The sequence below is a fragment of the Monodelphis domestica genome, chromosome 2 (assembly GCF_027887165.1).
Source record: "Monodelphis domestica isolate mMonDom1 chromosome 2, mMonDom1.pri, whole genome shotgun sequence".
NCBI classification, from domain to species: Eukaryota; Metazoa; Chordata; class Mammalia; order Didelphimorphia; family Didelphidae; genus Monodelphis; species Monodelphis domestica.
Genome location: NC_077228.1, coordinates 306,652,606 through 306,672,224, shown reverse-complemented (window position 1 = coordinate 306,672,224; position 19,619 = coordinate 306,652,606). Strand labels below are relative to the sequence as shown.

General features: G+C 36.7%; 1 protein-coding gene across 4 annotated transcripts in view; it reads right to left on the bottom strand.

Annotated features, from left to right (window-relative positions):
- BEND6 (BEN domain containing 6) overlaps nt 1-19,619 on the bottom strand; it is a 99,641-nt gene that overhangs the window by 10,510 nt on the left and 69,512 nt on the right. For all 4 annotated transcript variants that reach the window (XM_007484131.3, XM_007484130.3, XM_007484136.3 and 1 more), the window contains 2 exons: nt 18,216-18,408; nt 15,938-16,076 (listed from right to left, as the gene is read on the bottom strand). In XM_007484131.3, the coding sequence (XP_007484193.2) occupies nt 15,938-16,076; nt 18,216-18,408 (332 nt within the window). The remainder of the gene's footprint in view (nt 1-15,937; nt 16,077-18,215; nt 18,409-19,619) is intronic.

Genomic DNA, 19,619 nt, shown 5'->3' with positions numbered 1-19,619 from the left:
CCTGAACCCAGGAGACAAAATGTATATTAAGAATTTCAAGCATATTGGAGCAACTCAGCCTTCGTGGGAAGGACCATTCCAAATATTGTTAACTACTCCAACATCTATAAAGGTTGGAGAGAAGGACTCTTGGATTCATTGCTCACATGTGAAGAAAGCATCTTCTGTTGAGATTCATTAATTCTACCCTATCATATGCATTGGAGATAATAATCCATAGACAAATGGATGCTGTTTTTTGAGAACACATTGAATTACTGATTTTTCCCTTATTTTTCCTTGTTGCTTTTCTTTTGATTAGAATATTTGACTTTTTTTCTCATTTCTTGTACTAAAGGTACATATAATTAATATTATTTTCTGTAGTAATAGAAGTTTAATATATATATTCTTGCTATAATGTCAATGCATACCCCCAAAGCTTTAAACTATGGGAACCTTCCATTTATTGATAAAATATTATAGGACTGTGATTAATGTTTATGTATGATTCCAGAAAAAGGGATAAAAAACAAGGAGCACAGACTTAACCTGAAAAGTGCCAAAAAGAGCACACAAGAAATACTATTGTGAGACTCGAGGTTGCAACACTTGACATATGTTAAGTCATAGGACTTCCTTGTATCTACACTCTTTGTGAAGTACTCATACAAGTACAAAATTTGACTATCATGCTGGCTCCCTATATCCCTGAGAATGACAAAAAAAAAAAATCAAATGAGGGAATGACACTTCCCTATCAAAATAGAATTCTAATTCTTTTCCTTCTTATGGCATGGCAACTTCCTGTAGTCTTGGCTGCAAATGGGTTGTAGCAGTCCACCCCTAGCTATGGGCAAGGGGAACAGTTGGTATGTACAGATTGCCTTAGAAGAGAGCATGCTCAGTCTTGAGCATGCTCAGTATTACACATGGCTGGGAAAGCCTCTGACCCTTGACCCCAGCTTCCCCCAGGTTAGGTGGGAACACAGGTTTCTTTGTGCTCACCTGGTTAAGAGAAACCACACCTATACCTTGTCATTAACCAATGAGAATCATCCCTATGTACTGTGTATATTTGCATATCAAAGACTATATTTAGCCCAGCAAGCTCTGCCTCTCTCTCTCTCTCTCTCTCTTTCAGGCTAGCTGATGGCTGTCCATCTTTAAATCTTCTCTATCTCTCTTTCATCTCTCCGACCTGCATGGTATTAAATGTGGATCTCTGGACTGGTAAAAGCCTTTGGAAGGGTCCTTTGATCAGAGCTCAGCTGTGGCTCATGGAAAATTAATAAAGACTCATTCCTGCCACCTCATATCTCTAATTTGACTCCGTCATCCCCCTCGTGGTATCTAAAACTTCTATCCTGTCTCTATCTTCCTACCTTAAAGCTTCTCTCCCCTCTGAGGAAGCTTTATGGGTAAATGAAATATTACTGCATTCTGTCCTACAGACTTGTGGGATAGAAATTACTTTAAATTGGACCTATACAAGGGTCTATTTTGAATTTTTTCCCCTTATGTTTTTGGTTGTGTTTTTCTATTCTTTTGATAATTGACTCATACACCCCCATAACTCAACATTACATCCTGAGCTGAACTGGATGTTTTTTTTTACACCTACTTTAGGGGGGATTGTATTTTAATTTAAAATTCAAGATTATTTATTTTTTGTTTGAGATTGTATTTTTATAAAAATCCAAGATTTTGATTTTGTTCGAGAAAAGACCTTCAAGGAAGAAGTTTGCTAACTCCTAAATCCAGAGAATGAATTGTTGCAGAAAGATGCCAGAAAACCCACACTACATCAAGAAGATCAAGAATGAACTTTGGATATGGTTGATTGAACTGAAGTTTGATTGAACATTTATTTGTAAACATACACATTTATGCCAAAAGGGACTGCCCCTAATTTGGCTTTCTGTCAATGCACCTAGCAAAACATTGGTTTTGCTTTCTTTCTTTTCTATTCCTCCCTCACTACTCTAATTTCCTCTTAGAAAATTGGATATTGTATGCATGTGTAGTTAGAAGTGGGTTTAGAACTACAAGATGATTATATTAAATGATCAATGGGGAGATTAGTCTCCCAATGATCATCAGGGGGGATTGTGAATCTTAAAAATTCTCAGACCCTACTTCAGAACACTTGGTTAAGACCATTCCCCATTTTAGACAATGAAGGGACTTAGGAATGTGAGAACTCTACTCCACCCATACTTAAGCATACTTTAGGGGAAGATAAATTTGTAAATTCTTTACTGAACAATGAAAAAGTACTTTACTCATACTTATAGTGAAGCAAAAGCCTTAAGCTAAGTCTATTTTTAGGAAGGTGCTAAGTACCTATGAAGGTCAGGCAACTTGCAAACTTGTAAGGGGCAAAGAGGTGTGAACTTACTCAAAAGTTTAGTCTACTCAGGTGTGAATTACTCAAAAGTTTAGTCTACTCAGGTGTGAATTAAGAATTGTCAGTCCTTTGGAAAACATCTACTGTGATTGGTAGATGTGAAAACTCAGGGGAGGTGACATAGGAGAAAATTCTCTTTAAAAGGAGGTCAGAAAAGGCCTCTGAAAATTCAGTTTGCCAAAGCTGAATTGGAGCTTGGACTAGTTGGAGTAGCTGGGCCTCTCTGAACACTAGAATCTTGCTTGGGACAAATCTTGTAGTGAGTGGATTAAGACTGACTGATCTCTCTCTTAGGGCTTGGGCCTAGGCTGGCCCAGGCTGTCCTGGGTTGGCCTAGCCCTTTTCTCATTGTTTCCTCTTACTCTCTCTCTCTTTCATTAATTCCTTATTTGTATTAATTAAAATCTCCATAAAAACCCAGCTGACTTGGGTATATTTCATATTTGGGAATTTTTCCCTGGCGACCACTTTATATTTGATTTAACTCAAGACGCTTTCTTGAAACCATATTTCTGTGGTCACAATTTAAGGCAAACACTCTTTTATCTGTAACAGTTTATGCCAACCACTCATTTAAATGTGACAGGATTGAAATTTCTAAGTATATAGGTAGGAGTTGGGCAAGAGAAGAAGACTATGTACTAGGTGCTGAACTCTAAGAAGGGAATGAAAATATCCTGGTGGTATTGGATAGAAGTTTCCATGATATTCTGGATTTGGAGAGGGTGCTAAGTTTATATGAAGTGAACTTCAAAGAAGGATAGATTACTGGGTGATGGTGACTTGTAAGGAAAGGATGTAAAAGTATAAGTAAGGAACAAGAAATAGGCTTATGCTTCCTCTTGATCTTCTATAGCAAGGAGTATGAGAGAAGGAACATTTAATATTGGAGTGTATACCTGATATGCTTCTGTGGTAAACCAGGCTTCTCTGATGATAAAGAGATAGAAGATATATATGATAGAAATAAAAGAGAGATGCACTTCCAGGCTATACCTCGATTCTATCGGGCTGTATCTCAGACATCTATCTGTTCCCTAAAACTAAGGAATATTTTATGAGGGTCATTCCCTATGTCTCCATGCAGACCCCAGTCAGAAGACCAACCCCCACCCCCAAATGCCTGAGTGACTACCACTCTAGAGTCATGTCCATCCCATGACACAGCATCTGTTGTAAGAGTATAAAATCCCCAGAATTGATAGGTTCTGGGAGCAGCCTTCCATCTTGTTATTTCACTTGGACTAACCTCCTGGTCATTCTTAACATTACTTTCTAAATGAATAAATTTCTCTTTTTATTTTTAAGCTGTTTTGGAGTCTTGAATTCTTGCAGAAAGGTATCCTTCCTGAACCCAAGTGGTGTGCCTCTTCACCCCCACATCAGGTAATACAAAAGAAAATTAGATAAACATGAAGGTAAGGCTGGTAAGAGCAGGGAACTTAGCGTTTACTTAGAGAACCTAGAGATTCAACTAGAAATGAATTGAAGTAATAATAACTTAAGTAGAAACCCATAATATTCATATATTACTATTATAACTTACCAGAAGCCTATAGAAAAAGAAATTCCACTGAAAGTAACTACAAAATGCATTAGACATCTGGAAGTTAACTTTGTAATACACACAGGATATATATAATTACAAAACAGTATTTACAGAAATAAAGGAAGATATAAATAACTAGAGATATATTTACTGATCATGGTTTGGTCATGCCAATATTTAAAACTTAAAACCAATCTCAACAAAAACAAAATATACCAATGAAATGAGGAATAAAATGCAAAATGCAACTATGAAATTGGAACTATTGACATTTTCATAAAAGAAAAATATATAAACTTTTCTAAAACATTTAGAGGCAGAGCCAAGATGGAGGCTAGTAGCAGCAAAAGCCAAAACTGCTCTGACTATCCTAAAACATTTACTCTGTATACTTTTCCACTCTTATTTCTAACTGCATCCTTTGGATGTTTAGATGATGGATTCCTTGTGCTTTTATAGACAATGTGTATATTCTAATTTTATTGTTTTTTAGAGAAATCTTTGTAACTTTTTGTATTCTTTATGTTTGCTTTTTAATGACAAAATAAATAAAAATAATTCCTTACATTAATATAGGTAAAATACTTATAATTTAATCAATATGAGAAATCCCTTGCTGAGGCAGATCACAATTCACACTTAGGTTATAATCTGAGAACTACCTAAGACTCAGAAAAAAAGTAACACAAAATTTTTCCTTTTGCTAAAAACAAACAGAAGACCATCAGGATTTTCTGAACCATATAATTATATTTTCATTTCTATAAAATCTTTAAGAAAAATACATATATTTTATGATATATAACATACATTATAATTATGTACATATCTGTGGGTATCCAAGTTTTTTTATACATAGTCATCAGATGAAATAACACTTTGAAATCCTTAAAGTTGTGAAGTTTGGATTTAGCTATTTCCTGTTTGTAATAATGAAGATACTTAGTTTAACAAAATCAGGAATGTCTTGGGAACTCTAAATTACTCCATCCTACTTAGACCATACTTTAGGGGAAGATAAAGTTGTAATCTCCTGATTAAACAATGAAGGTACTTAGTTCTCACCTTATAGAGAAGCTAGAACTTTAAGCTAAGTCTATTTTTAGATCTTAATACAAAAAGGTGTTAAGTAACTAACGGTTAAATTAATCACAGAAAGGTCAAGTAACTCACAAAAGGTGAATTTAACAAAGAAGTGTTAAGTAACTCTAAAGATATAATCAAATCAAAGAAGATGAGAACTAAAAGTATGGGCAGTCCTGGAGAAAAGCCTTTGATATGATTGGTAGGTGTGAAAATTTAGAGGAGGAGACAGAAGGGTCTATATATTTGGGATTTTTGCTCTCTTCAGCACCTTATTGGCAGTGGAGAGTTAGCTGAGAGTGGCATGCTGAGCCTTCTGACATCTTATCGTGACTACAAGCTATTTGTCTGGTTCAGTGGTGAGTTTCTGGCTGACTTTCCTCCTTTAGTTTTCCAACTTTATCCCCCTTAGAAACCTCTAATCTTCTTCAGAGATCTAGAGGTGGGAATTTTAAACTCCCCCTGGCACAGGCCAGGCAAGAGGAATCCTATATCCTCTTCCCTCCTTCTCCTTAAATTCCTTCATTCTGTGTTAATTAAATTACCATAAATTTCCAGACTGACTTGGATATGTTATTTGGGATTTTCCCCGGCGACCAGTTAAATCTTGATTTTAAGTCACAACCCTAAAATTATTTTGACAAAGTACAAGATGAAAACCATTACTATTATCATAGGAAAGCTCCTTATATAGATCTAGTACTGGATTACCTATAGGAAAATATGGATAAATATTACATGAAATAAAAGTGTGGGAGGGTCCAAGATTTCTAGCTAAAAACTACAGTATATGAAAATTCATTTAACTATAAGATCATAGCCCTAAAGCTGAGGAAATCTCAGATCCCATCTAGTCCATGTTCTTTTTATATATCAGAAAAATGGAGGTCCAGTGACTTGCCTAAATTATCACATCTAATAAGTATCAGGGGTGGAATCTGAACCCACATGCTCAGAATCCAGGTGTCAACTGGATTTTTTGCAAGTTTCAAGTTTGCCCCTACCCCCTGAGAACTCACCCCAGGGAAGTCCCAGGCTCACCTGTTTCAGACTGAACAATACTCTTTGAAGTATTTGGGGACTAGTGGACATTGTCAAATGTTAAATCCCCCTTTTTGTCTTAGTAGCATCTCCCATTGTATTAAAGTCCCCTCAGGTAGTCCAGCCCTTGGCTTGGCCCTTTCCTTTTGTATTCATTGTAGTAGACCACTCCCTGATACTCCAGCTTCTGGCTGCAGCCTCTTTCTCAAGTCTGCTTGCAGCCTATCAATGTATGTTTACTCTAACAAGTTCCCCAAAAGGTAAATAAGATCCTCAAGTTCTATTATTCTTTGGAGAATCATCTTGTAAAGTGATCCTCACAGAGATACTGTCCCCAGAGTTCCAGGGTTCTAACTCTGTGTAGTATCTTGGCTCCTGGCTCTGTGATAGCAGCAGATTATTGGATTAAATACTTGGTATTTTACTGACTACTTTAGTAGTTCTGTGTTATTTCCAAATGAACACAGGGATTAACTCCATATCATGCTACCTATTATAAACCCTTCATTTTACAAATGAGGAACCTGAAGCCCAGAAAAATAAATGGTTTCCCTCAGTTTGCTCAGGGATCCTAATAGCAGAGTCAGAATTCAAACTCAGGTTCTCTGACTAAATCCAATGCCTTTTCTATTAAACCACAATGTCTTTCAAGTGTAGAAAATTCTCTGGGTTGGTGAAATTCTTATCTTTTTTTAAAAGTTTTTTTTTAACCCTTACTTTACGTAAGGGTTAAAATTATGGCTGAGACTTAATGTAATAATATTTTTTGGTCACCAAGGATTTTATTTATAAAATCCTAATGAACACCCAGGTCAGCTGGAAATTTTATGGAGATTTAATTGATATAGTGGAGGAGATTAAGAAGAAGGAATAAGGAAGGGAGTAGGTTTTCTCCCCCCTGCCTGGCTGGTACTGAGCGAGGAGATTAGGAGATAAGGTTTTGGAGTATGAAGGAGGAAGGAGTCAGGCTTGAACTCCAAAAGGGAAAGGGATAAGCCAAGATGCCCCAACCTGAAATCAACTCTAGGGCAAAACTCACCACCAAACCCAGACAATAGCTGCCACCAAGCCAAGATGTCGGAACACTTAGCACGCTGCCAGCCAGAGTTATCTCTCCGGGAAAAGAAGGGGAGAGAGGAAGTGATGTGCCCTATATAGACAGTTTTATGTCACTTTCCTGAGTCTCATCTGTACCAATGATGGCTTAGCTTGACTTAGGATAGCCCAGGGGTCTATCCTTTTTTCTGCACATGTCTGTTGAAGGCCATTTCCTCAGATAATTAAATCTTGAGTTTGATGCAGACCTTCCTAATCTTGTAAACTAAGAAGAATGGAGAAATGTAGAGTTTCCAAGACCTGATTCTGTTATTCCAAGTATCTCCATTGTTACTGATCAGGAAATATCAAAATCAGATCTTCTAAAGTACAGTCTGATTAGGATGGAATAGTTTTAATATTCACACTTCTATCTTAGAATCAACACTATATATTGGTTCTAAGGCAGAAGAATGCTAAGGGCTAGGCAGTGGGGGTTGAGTGACTTGCCCATGGTCACACGGCTGTGTGTCTGAGGCTAGATTTGAACCCAGGACCTCCTGGCTCTCAATCCACTGAGTCACCTAGCTGTCCCCAATTTCATATCTTTCAAGAGAAAAGTTTCCTGAATGGACACTCTTGATTTTGTCTTTTTTTTTCCTCTCCATGTTGTGAATTCCAAAACTACTCCACCCTACTCAGACCATACTTTAGAAGATTTGATTTAGCTATTTCCTGATTTTTAACAATGGAGATACTTGGTCTAACAGAATCAGTTCTTGGGAACTCTTTGCTCCACCCAACTTAGTTTAACAAGGTCAGGAATGTCTGCACCCACACTCAAGGATTAAGTATCTAAGAAGATGGCCTTCAACAGACATGTGCAGAAACAGCTGACAGACCCCTGGGCTGTCCTAAATCAAGCTAAGCTATCATTGGTACAGATGAGATGCAGGAAAGTGACGTAAAATAATCTATATAGGGCACACCACTTCCTCTCTTCATCCTCTTCCCGGAGATGCGGCTCTGGCTGGCAGTGTACTAAGCGTTCCGACAGCTTGGCTTAGTGGCAGCTATTTGTCTGGGTTTTGGTGGTGTTTGACCTTGAGCTAATTGAAGTTTCAGGCATCTTGGCTGAGCCCTCTTGGAGTTCAGGCTGATTCCTTCCTCTTTTACTCTCAAAACCCTTACCTTCCTAAAGCCTCTAATCTTCCTCCTGGCTCAAGCCAGATGGGAGAAATCCTACACCCTTTCCTTCTCCCTTCTTCTTAATTTCTTTCCACTATATTAATTAAATCACCATAAATTTCCAGCTGACTTGGGTATTTTTTTTATTTGGGATATCCATGGCGACCAATAATTAATATAGATTATATTAGTTTAGGTCACAACACTAAAATTATTCTTTACAATGTGTAGCACAAGGCTTGGTACAGAAGATACTTAATAAATATCTTTTAAATTGAATTAAAAATAAAGCTTAAGTAATAATCTAATAATTATACAATTCTGAAAGACATATTCACTAAAGCAATGCCCTCTAAATTCTCTCACAATTCAATCAATAAAGTAAGATAAAAATCATCTCTACTACTTCTATCAAAAAGGGTTGACATGATATCTGGGAACTTCAGGCAAATTGGAAACAATAGGAATGAAAAAGAATAGTATTAAGGGTAGAGACAGAAGAAGCTTTTCTTTCCTAAAAGGACCACACATAGGGCAGAAAAGGAGTTTGATGACTGACTGATCTTGGGAAAGTTACCTGGAAGAAAGTTGCCATCTCCAAAAAAAAGAGTTATAACCTCTTCCATATAGCCATATGAAAGTCCAGAGAGTAGTAGACAGAGAAGGCCACTGCCTGGTACTGGGCCATAGATATTCTGGGTATTGGAGTTAATAATAATAATGTTCACAATTGTGGACTATAGTTTATCCTTCTAAAAAATACTTTGAACATATCTTTTCAATAAATCCATATTTTGCAATACTGTTGTCCTTGGCCTGAGTAAATGCAGGCTTAATTTTGTTGATTTCTTTTTCTGATCTGTTAAATTCCCCAGAATGGGAAAAATAAGCAAACAGGATTCCACCAGATGGTGCTATATATATCCAGACTAGAAACTACAGATTATTCTAGTCTAAATACTAAACGGACATTTCCCCCCAAACCATTCCCTCAAAAAGAGATAGAATTCAATCAGAAACTTCAGATATCTAATAACTGGCAAAACATCTAGGTTCTAATTCAAAACCAGATTCATCCTTTGTATTTCCTTTCTTTTGAGAGCTTAAAGCATGTACTCTGTAATAGCATAAAGCTCAGATCTGGGTTATAGTATCTGCCACTGAACTGGAACGAGTTAATCTCTTTTTTTGGTTTTAATGCATGCTTTGTCTAAATGACATGTTGCATAGCCTTAAGGAAAGGAACTGGCCAAAGTGAAAACATAATTTCCTGCCTAGACTAAGAGGAGCATAGTGCTGACCTATGGTACATTTCTGGTATATTCTGATATGCAAATAAATACATTTGTGATTTTGCACTTAGCCTTGGTACCTTCAAAAGTTAAGAAAGGCAGAGGTCCAAACACTTAAATGCTTTTAAAAATTTTGGAATACACTGATATGGCAACATATGTGACAAGAGAGTCTTTCCTATGTCAACAGTCAATACACAATAACCATTTATTAAACAACTACTCTGTGCCAGGCATTGTATTAAACTCTGGGATATAAAAAGAGCCAAAAGGCAGTCCCTGGCCTTGAGGAGCTCATAATTTGGTGGGGGATTCAACAAGCAAACAAGTACAAACAAGTTTTAGACAGGAAATATAGGAAATAAAAGAGGGAAAGCACTAGAATTTAGTGGGGTTGGGTAAGGCTTCCTAAGAAGATGGGATTTAGGATTTTAATTGGGGGGAAAGGAAGCTTGAGGAAGCAGTAGGCAGAGATAAAGGGGAAAAGCATTGCAAGCATGTGGACAGCCAGAGAAAATTCCCATAGCCAAAAGATGGAGTATCAAGATCATTGTCACTGGATTAAAGAACCCATGGCAGAAAATAAGGTATGAGAAGACTAGAGAGGTAGGAGGGGGACCAGTTATAAAAGGGTTGGAATGCCAAATAGGTGGTTTTATATTTGATCCTAGAGATGATAGGGAGCCACTAAAGATTATTGAGTATGAAGGCAACATGGTTGGACCTGTGCTTTAGGAAAATCACTCTGGTGGCAGAATGGAGGATGGATAGGAATAAGGAAGAAACTTGAGACAGACAGACTGACTAATCAGCAGGCTATTACAATAGTCCAGGCATGAAGTGGTGAGGGCTTATACCAGAGTAGTGGAAGTACCAGAGGGGAGAATGCAAAAGTGAAATGGATGGACCTTGGTGACAGATTGGGTATGGGGGTGAAAGATAATGAGGAGTTGGGGATGATACCCAGGTTACAAGTCTGGGGGGCTAGGAGAATGGTAGTGTGCTATACCAATATAGGGAAGTTTGGAGATGGAGAGAACATAGGGGGAAAGACAAATGAGTTTGGTTTTGGATACATTTAGTTTAAGAAGATTTTGGGATCAGTTCCAGCTTTCACTGCTACTATGCCTCTATCTTGGCTCTGCCCTATTATGTTTAGTTTAATATGTCTCATGGACACTCAATTTTAATAAAAAGGTAGTCATAGATATAATATTGGAGGTTAGCAGAGAAGTTAGGTCAGAAGAGGGAAATTTGAGAGTCATCAGTATAGAGATAATTAATGCTTATGGAAACTGATGATTTCAACAAGTAAAGTAGTACAGAAAGAAAAGAGAAGAGGGCCCAAGATAGGGTCATATGAAATACAGTTAACCCTTGCTATATCGTGGTTCACTTATTGCAGCTTCACTGTATTGCAGGTTTAAATATATATATATATATATATATATATATATATATATTACATATATATATATATATATATATATAATTCTGTATTGGGAATTTTTCTCTATATCATGGGATTTTGTGGATAAATACCATACTGTACACAATGGAAATGTAATAAGTCACTACCACTTTTTCAAGTTTGCCAAAATGAGGCTGTACATGGCTATATCCTGGGCGCTGATTAGCTCAGTTACTATAGCATGGGTCTGTTTGCTCTCCAAAACTGTGCCCATACCTTTAGCATCTCTGTCCACTTCACATTGACATATGTTGCTGCCTGTAGTGTTGTTCTGTGGTGTTGTGTTTTTGAGAAGTTTTCATAAAAGTTTAATTTATTTCAAGCCCTATGCCATCCAAATGCCCTCTAAGGCTTCTGGCAGTGAACCCACATGTCAGAGGAAGATGCTTACTGTCAAAGAATAATAAAATAAATATAATGGCATTACTTTGCAGATTTTCACTTATCCCAAGGGTCTTTGGAACATAACACCTGTGATAGGTGAGGGATCACTATATCTACCATTAGAGGGATTTGGATAGAAATCAATCAGAAGACATTAAGAGGGAATGTCAGATAGGCAGGAGGAGAGCCAGGAGAAAGTGGTGTCCTGAAAACAGAGAGAAAAGAGTATCAAGGAGGAGAGGATGCTCAACAGTGTTAAACGCTATATGGACATAGAGTAGGAGAATATAGAAGAGACCATTGGATTTGGCATCTAAGGGATCATTGGTAACTCTTTTTAGAAAGAACTGTTTCAATGGATGGATGAAGTTAAAAGCTGCCTTCTAAGAGGTTAAGAAGAAAGTAAGAGAAGAGAAAGTGAATTCACTTTTATAGATGGCCTTTTTGAGGAATTTAGCAACAATGGATAAAAGAGATATGGGAGGATAAGAGTCATGGATGGGTTTATAGGCAATATAGAAGGAACCAGCAGACAGAGAGAGAGATTAAAAATGTGATAGAATGGAGATCACAGAAGGGGAAATCACTTGGAGTAGATGGAAATGGAATAGGATTGCTTGAGCAGATAGAGATAATGCGCTAGGAAAGTTGCTTTATTCTAAGGTTAGGGGGAGAAATTATAAAATTAACTAACCAAGTATGTATTACATTCCTCTCATATGCTAGATTGACATTGGTGATACAGACAAACAAGAAACATCATAAATTTCTCTTTTTAAACTATTTTTTATAATTTAAATTTTTTGTTTTTACATGGTCTACATTTTTCCCTGTCTTTTCTCCTCCCCTCTCCAAAGAGCCATCCCACATAACAAGGAATTTTACACCCTAATTTTCTAGAAATGATATTCTACATTGCATTTCTTCACCATTTACTAATATTGGTTTCAGCTCCCTATACTTCTACAGAAACTGCTTTCTCCAAAGACTCCAGTAACCTTTAAAAAACAAAACAAAACAAACTTTTACCTTTTATCTTAGGATCAATACTATGTATTGGTTCCAGGGTAGAATAGTGGTTAGGGCTAGGCAACAGGGTTAAGTGACTTGCCTTGGGTCATATAGCTAGGAGGTATCTGAGGTCACATTTGATCCCAGGACTTCCCATTTCTGAGTCTGGTTCTCAATGCACTCAGCTATCCAGCAAACTCCTCCACCCCCACCTCGCCCATAATATTTTAATCACATTGTACAAAGACCTTTCATAGTCTTTACCCTCCTTAGCCTGGGTCTTTTCACAACAAATTATATCACTGGTAATTCCCTTCTTTGTGATACTCTTTCCTCCTTTGGTTCTTATAACACTGTACTCTCTTGATTCTCTAAAATAGCTGCAGTGTCTCTTTTATTGAATTCTATCAGTTCTCGTGCCCATCTCACCCCCATACCCCAGGGGAAGGAGTGATGTCAGATTGGCTATTCCATTTTTGATCTAGGGTATTTATAGCATCAAGCAATCAAAAGCAGCATAGTAAATGGAAGAGCGCTAGTTCTGAATTTAGAAGATGAATATTCATAATTATGCCTCTGATCCTTTACTATTTCTATGACTGTGGGTTCAAATCCAAGCTATTACAACATCATAAAATATCTGCTTATTGAAAAGGGACATTTAAGGTTTTGCTATTGGTAGGTAGTCCACAATTACACGCACTTTTTTTGGTAATACTTTATTTTTTCCCAATTACATGGAAAAACAATTTTTAAACTTTTTTTAAAAAATAATTTGAGTTCTATATCTCCCTGTCTCCTTCCCCTCCCCACTCCCTGAACTGGTAAGCAATTTGACATAGGTTATAGATGCACACACATTATTATTAACTCACATGTCCAGAATATCTAAATCCTAGAAACAGTGAAGCTCCCTGGGCTTCAGTTTCATCTCTAAAATGAAGGGGTTGGAATAGATAGCCTGTGAGGTCCCCTATGACTTTACATCACTGATCTTTTTATAGCCCAGGAGTGGACTATGAAGGATTAATTAATATGTTCTATGCAGATGTGTGGGAATCCTAGTTGTTCTAGCAAATATTGGGGGAGAGAGGAAAAAAAAACAACACACTAAGCTTTTTGTGCAAGTAGATTAACATCCAGTGGCAGAATAGTAGCATTACAGTTAAGTGAGAACTTAGAAGAAAACCTTGGTGGGCTTTTCTTTGGCATGGTGTAAGTCCAAATATCTATGGAGAGGCCTACTGTATCTGCTGTAACCCTTTAAATTGCTCTGTTAATGTAGGCTATGATTTGTCTTATATTTATCATTAATAGCTAATAATGGGTAACATTTGTGTGGCATTTACTATATGCCAGGCACTGTGCTAAGCACTTTACATTTATTATGATCTCATTACAACAATCCTGGGAGGTAAGTGCTAGTAATATCCCCATTTTATTTTATTTTCTTATTATTTTTTTAAACCCTTACCTTCCACTTTAGAATCAATACTGTGTATTGGTTCTAAGGCAGAAAAGCAGTGAGGGCTAAGCAATGGGGGTTAAATGTCTTGCCCAGGGTTACACAGCTGGGAAGTGTCTGAGGTCAAATTTGAACCTAGGACCTCCTGTCTCTAGGCCTGGCTCTCAATCCACTGAGCCACTCAGCTGCTCCCCATATCCCCATTTTAAACATGAGAAAACTGAGGTAAACAGAGGCTAAGTGACTTGCCTAGGGTCACACATATAGTAAGTATCTGAAGCAATAATGGAACTTTCATCTTCCTGACTCCAAGTCCAAAGCTCCACCATTGCACTGCCTACCTGCCCATGCTTTTTGCAAGGGAACAAAATGACCTGCCCTATCCTGAACCTAATTCATATGCTTCCTTTTACTTCTTCCTTTCTGGGCACACCTCAGACTTTTGTGTTCTTTCTATAATTTGCACGTTTCTGCAATTGCTGGAGTTGGGGGCAATGAGCTGATTAACATGAGAATTAGGAGCTTATTTTCTCTTTTGATAAGTAAAGAAACTCCAGCAATGAACGAACCCAAGACAGATCTATGTCATTTCTGGGTCCAGAACAGAAAGGGGTGGATATATATGTTTATGTGTCTCTTTCTCTGTCTCTCTGTCTCTCTCTCTCTTTCTTATTCTCTCTCTCTCTTTCTCTCTCTCTCTGTCTCTCTCTCTCTCTCTCTCTCTCTCTCTCTGTCTCTCTCTCTCTGTCTCTCTGTCTCTCTCTCTTTCTCTCTGTCTCTCTCTCTCTTTCTCTCTCTCTCTGTCTCTCTCTCTCTTTCTGTCTCTCTGTCTCTCTGTCTCTTTCTCTCTCTCTCTCTCTCTCTCTCTCTCTCTCTCTCTCTCTCTCTATATATATATATATATATATAGACATACTTGCAAAGACATAGAGAGAAAGAAGTATAAAGAGAGACAAGAAAACAGAGACAGAGCTGTATAAAAAAGCTATAAAAATAGATCAAAGTCCAAGGATTAAGGATACAGCACCCTTAGAGCACTAAGTCTTTCTTATCTTTCCAGTTCTTTTGAGGGGGAAGAGTTCAAGACAACCCTCTTTAGCACAGGGAACCCTAGCAGCAATTGTAAAGTATCTGTGAATCATAACATTTATACATATGTATATTTGTGTATGTATATGTGAACATATATTTGTACAGGGTTCTAGAGGCAGAAATATTACTTCTACATAAAGTGTTATGTGTTTAATATATATGTATATAAACACATATATATCAATTCATCATCAAGCAAAATATTCTCACTTTTTTTTTTAAACCCTTACCTTCCATCTTATAATCAATTCTGTGTATTGGCTCCAAGGCAGAGAAGAGTGGTAAGGGCTAGGCAATGGGGTTAAGTGACTTGCTCAGGGTCACACAGCTAGGAAGTGTCTGAGGTCAGATTTGAACCCAGGGCCTCCCATCTCTAGACCTTTTCTGCTCAGAGCCACTTGCAATTCCCGCTGGTTTCACTGAATTGAATAATATGAATGAATAATATGACTCAGACCTGTCAGATCAAAAGGTCCTCTGGAAAAAGGAGGCAGACACAGAGGCCTTGGAATGAGAAATTGTTCATCTCTGACTGACCTTTAATACAACTCTCTTCAGATCTCTTGGCTGTTAATCAGGTATTAAACCTATGGACCTTTATTTAATCTAAGCTCTTTTCTGAAGTTTTATTTGCTGTTTCATGATCGAATTTCTACACCTAGTGGAGAAGTCGATATCTTTCCATTATTATCCCCAAACCCTTTGTTGATCTTTGATTGTCCTGACCCATGGCTTCCTTCTGATAAATCTCCTTTTGCCTTTGTTCTTCAGATAGTGTCCTGAGGCTCCCTCTCCCTGACTCCCTTCCTTTCCCATTCCTCTATGTACCTCTAAGAAAATATTGTCCAGAAGAGTATTCAGGTTCCTTGTCCATCTGGTTCTATTCCCAGCCATGACTAGATAGGACAGGATAATGCCACAGACTTAGAAGACTTACCAAAAGGCATGCTTCCTAAAAACATGGGGATTAAGATCTTGGCTTAAAATTGGCTTCTTAGTAGAGTTATTTAACTTTTGACCCATCATCCTCCTAATTAAAGCATCATCTGTGTTGGGAAATAACTGTTTTGTGACCCCTACAAAATTAGAAAAAAGAAAGAAAGCATTTATAAGATAGCTCAATCTGAAAGAATGAGTCACTATAACAACAATGAATATTTATAAGGCTCTATGTTAACAAAGTACATCACATTTATTGTTTTATTGGATCCCTCACATCTCTGGGAGACTGGTAATATAAGAATTATTATCTCTATGGTACAGATGAAAAAACTTAAATTCAATGAATACCTATTAACTAGTAGAGTAAGAAATTCTTCAAGGTACTCTTTCCTAAAAATTGTTCTCCCTACAAATTAGGTAAAATAACTACCTTCCACATTATAAATTACCTCATCTCTCTAAAATTTGCTAAAGAAAACCTCCAAGTAGATAATAAGAATTTAGTAGAATTATTTAAGGAGATGAAAAAAGTTGATAGCTTTTGCAAAAAGGATCAGTAAATACAAGAGGTATCCACTTACTAGTTATATAACTAATATATAATCCAATTGCCTAAAAGACAAAGCTCTTTTTGTACCTATTTCCAAAGTGTGCTGGTAAATGTTTCCCATCAGTCAGCTGGAGGGAAGACAGTATATTGGGTACAGAACATACTACTAAGTTTAATCTATATTATTAGCATTTTCTCCATAATTTTCTTAAGTTTAGTTGATCAATAAAGCAAAAAATCAAATTTAGACTTTGCTGATTTCTCAAGTATAAATGTTCATATGGAAAATTTAACAATCATACTCTTGAGCAGTTAAGAGCTGGCTCTAGCACAGACCTGCCTATTTCCAATATCTGATGAAATGATGAAACAACTGATCCTGATTTGATATTCTACCAATTTAAAACCTAAATGCTGGTAAAATACACATAACACGTTGAGGGAGAGAATTCGCAAACTGACTATATCTTGTATTATAATCCCAAATATTTATATTGTCATATTTACAACAGAAATAGGCCCTTTTTCTCAAGTACTTAAATGAATTCTTTGTAGATGAAGTATTAATACTTTTTTTTAAAAGGGTTAATTTGATCTTCCTCTGAGCTCTATTAAAGGTGGGGGGAAAGATCAGTAAATAATGATAAATGGCTCATTAAACTTTTATTTCACGTTTTGAAAATATTAAGTTTTTAAGAACTTCAAATTCTGGCACTTCTGTTTAATAGGGTGGCATGTAAATTCCTAGGGAATTTTCCCAGGTCTATCACATGTACTTCAGCAAAAATTAATACCAAATTGGAAAAAGATCAAGGAATACATAGGTAAATTATAATAAATGCCTTCATCTATGCCAGAATTACTTAGAAAGTCTATTAGACCCCTATAGGGCCAGTTATCATTTGGACCACTTTACCCTAGGGGAATTGACCTCTGATCTTCTGATACATTAGAGACCACTGAAACCTGTACTCTTCACTGAGAGTTAGGGGTGGATTTGAGGAACTGGAATCCTGGACAGGAAAGTCCTAGGGTAAAGATTAGAAAAACCCACAGCACTCTGACTATTCTGACTACAGTGTGAGCCCAGAGCCAACAGTTCTCTTTTAGGGAAAGGAGGGCTGGAAGTCTGCAAAAATCTGACCTGAGAGAAAGGCTTTGAAGACTAAGGTTTTTTAATGCAGACAATATAGGGAGAACTGAAACCTGTTAGCCCTTTGAGCCCAAAAACATTAGCAGAGGTGAAGTTAATAGCAGAAGTTCAGATAATTGAGGTCAGAACAAATAAGGCCCAATTGTGCTAAGAATACAGGAAAGGATGGATTCTGGCCCTGGCACAAAGTCCCAAATCAGTAACCGAGACTTGAGATGTAAGTAAAAAGAAGGCAATAAACGTAATGAAGAAAAAGAATAGACACCCAAAAGACAAACTCAGAAATAATTCCACAACCATACACAAAGCCTCAGTAAAAAAAAAAATAGCCTTGAGGACAAGAGTATCTGGAAGAAATGAAGCAAGTAATAAAAATAAAATTATAAGTGAAATAATCTGAACAAAAACATTTTTAAAAAATCTCTGGAACAAAGACATTTTCAAAAATCTAACAAACAGTAATAACAAACTTGAAATCTAAGAACTGCAAAAAGAATTAGATCATACCTACAAAAAGTTTCTAAAATATTGCATTGAGATTAAGAGTAAATAGTGAAAGCTTATTGTCACCTATTATTTCCTGGACTTCATTTTGATTCATAGCTGGTTTTGCTGCTTTTTCCTTAGAAGAAGAGGATTTGGCCCCTGTTAAGCTATGTGTTGCCATATATTCATTGGTATAAAGTGCTTGCATTATATCATTTATAAACTTCTGAGGTTTACTCTTGTTGCAAAGGGCAATCTGCCACTTTTCAATCTTGAACTGAAAAATAATACAATTTGTAGACATTAATATTTAATGAAAATTCAATAAAACGATTGTTTCTTTTCAATTGAATGTTTATTTTTCTTAATTTTGCTGATTTTTTTCTAAATCCCTCCTGATTAGAGAAATGCAAATCAAAACAACTCTGAAGTACCAGCTCATACCTAGAAGATTGGCCAATATGACAGTAAAGGAAAATAATAAATATTGAAGGGGATGTGGCAAAATTGGGACACTAATGCATCTCTGATGGAGTTGTGAATTGATCCAACTATTCTGGAAGGTAATTTGGAATTATGCCTAAAGGGCTTTAAAAGAATGTTTGTCCTTTGATCCAGAATACCACAGCTGGGTTTGTACCCCAAAGAGATAATAAGAAAAAAATGTACAAAAATATTCATAGCTGCACTCTTTGTGGTGGCAGAAAATTGGAAAATGAGGGGATGCCCTTCAATTGGGGAATGGCTGAGCAAATTGTGGTGTCTGTTGGTGATGGAATGCTATTTTGCTATAAGGAATGACGAACTGCCTGATTTCTATATGAACTGGAAAGACCTCCATTAACTGATGCAGAGTGAAATGAGCAGAACCAGGAGAACACTGTATACAGAAGGTGAAACATTGTGGCACAATCAACTTTGTAATCCACTTTGCTACTAATAAATGACAATGCAATGACCCAGAACAATCCCAATGTACTTATGAAAAAGAATGCTATCCACATTGAGAGAAAGAACTCTGGGAGTAAAAACTCAGAAGAAAAATATGATTTATCATCTGCTTATATGGGTATATGATTTGGAGTTTGGGTTTTAAGAGATTACAAAAATGAATAATATGGAAATGGGTATTGAGTGATAATATACGTATAACCCAGTGGAATTGTTTGTCAGCTCCAGGAGGCGGGAGAGAAAAGGGGAGGGAGAGAACCTGAATCGTATAACCTTGGAAAAATATTTTAAAATAAATACATACACACATATATATATACATATATATATATTTTAAAAGAACTCTTGTATTTTTAAAAATTATGCTGACTTTTTCCCCACCTTGGGTGCAAGACAAAAGACTAAACCTTTGAATTTCATTGTGAGAGAGTTCTAGTGTGGAAAATTCCTCTACCAGTAGTCCTGGTATTGATCAAGGAAGTAACAGGTTGACTCTTATCTGAATGATATTTGGTCATGGAACAAGTATACTTCAGA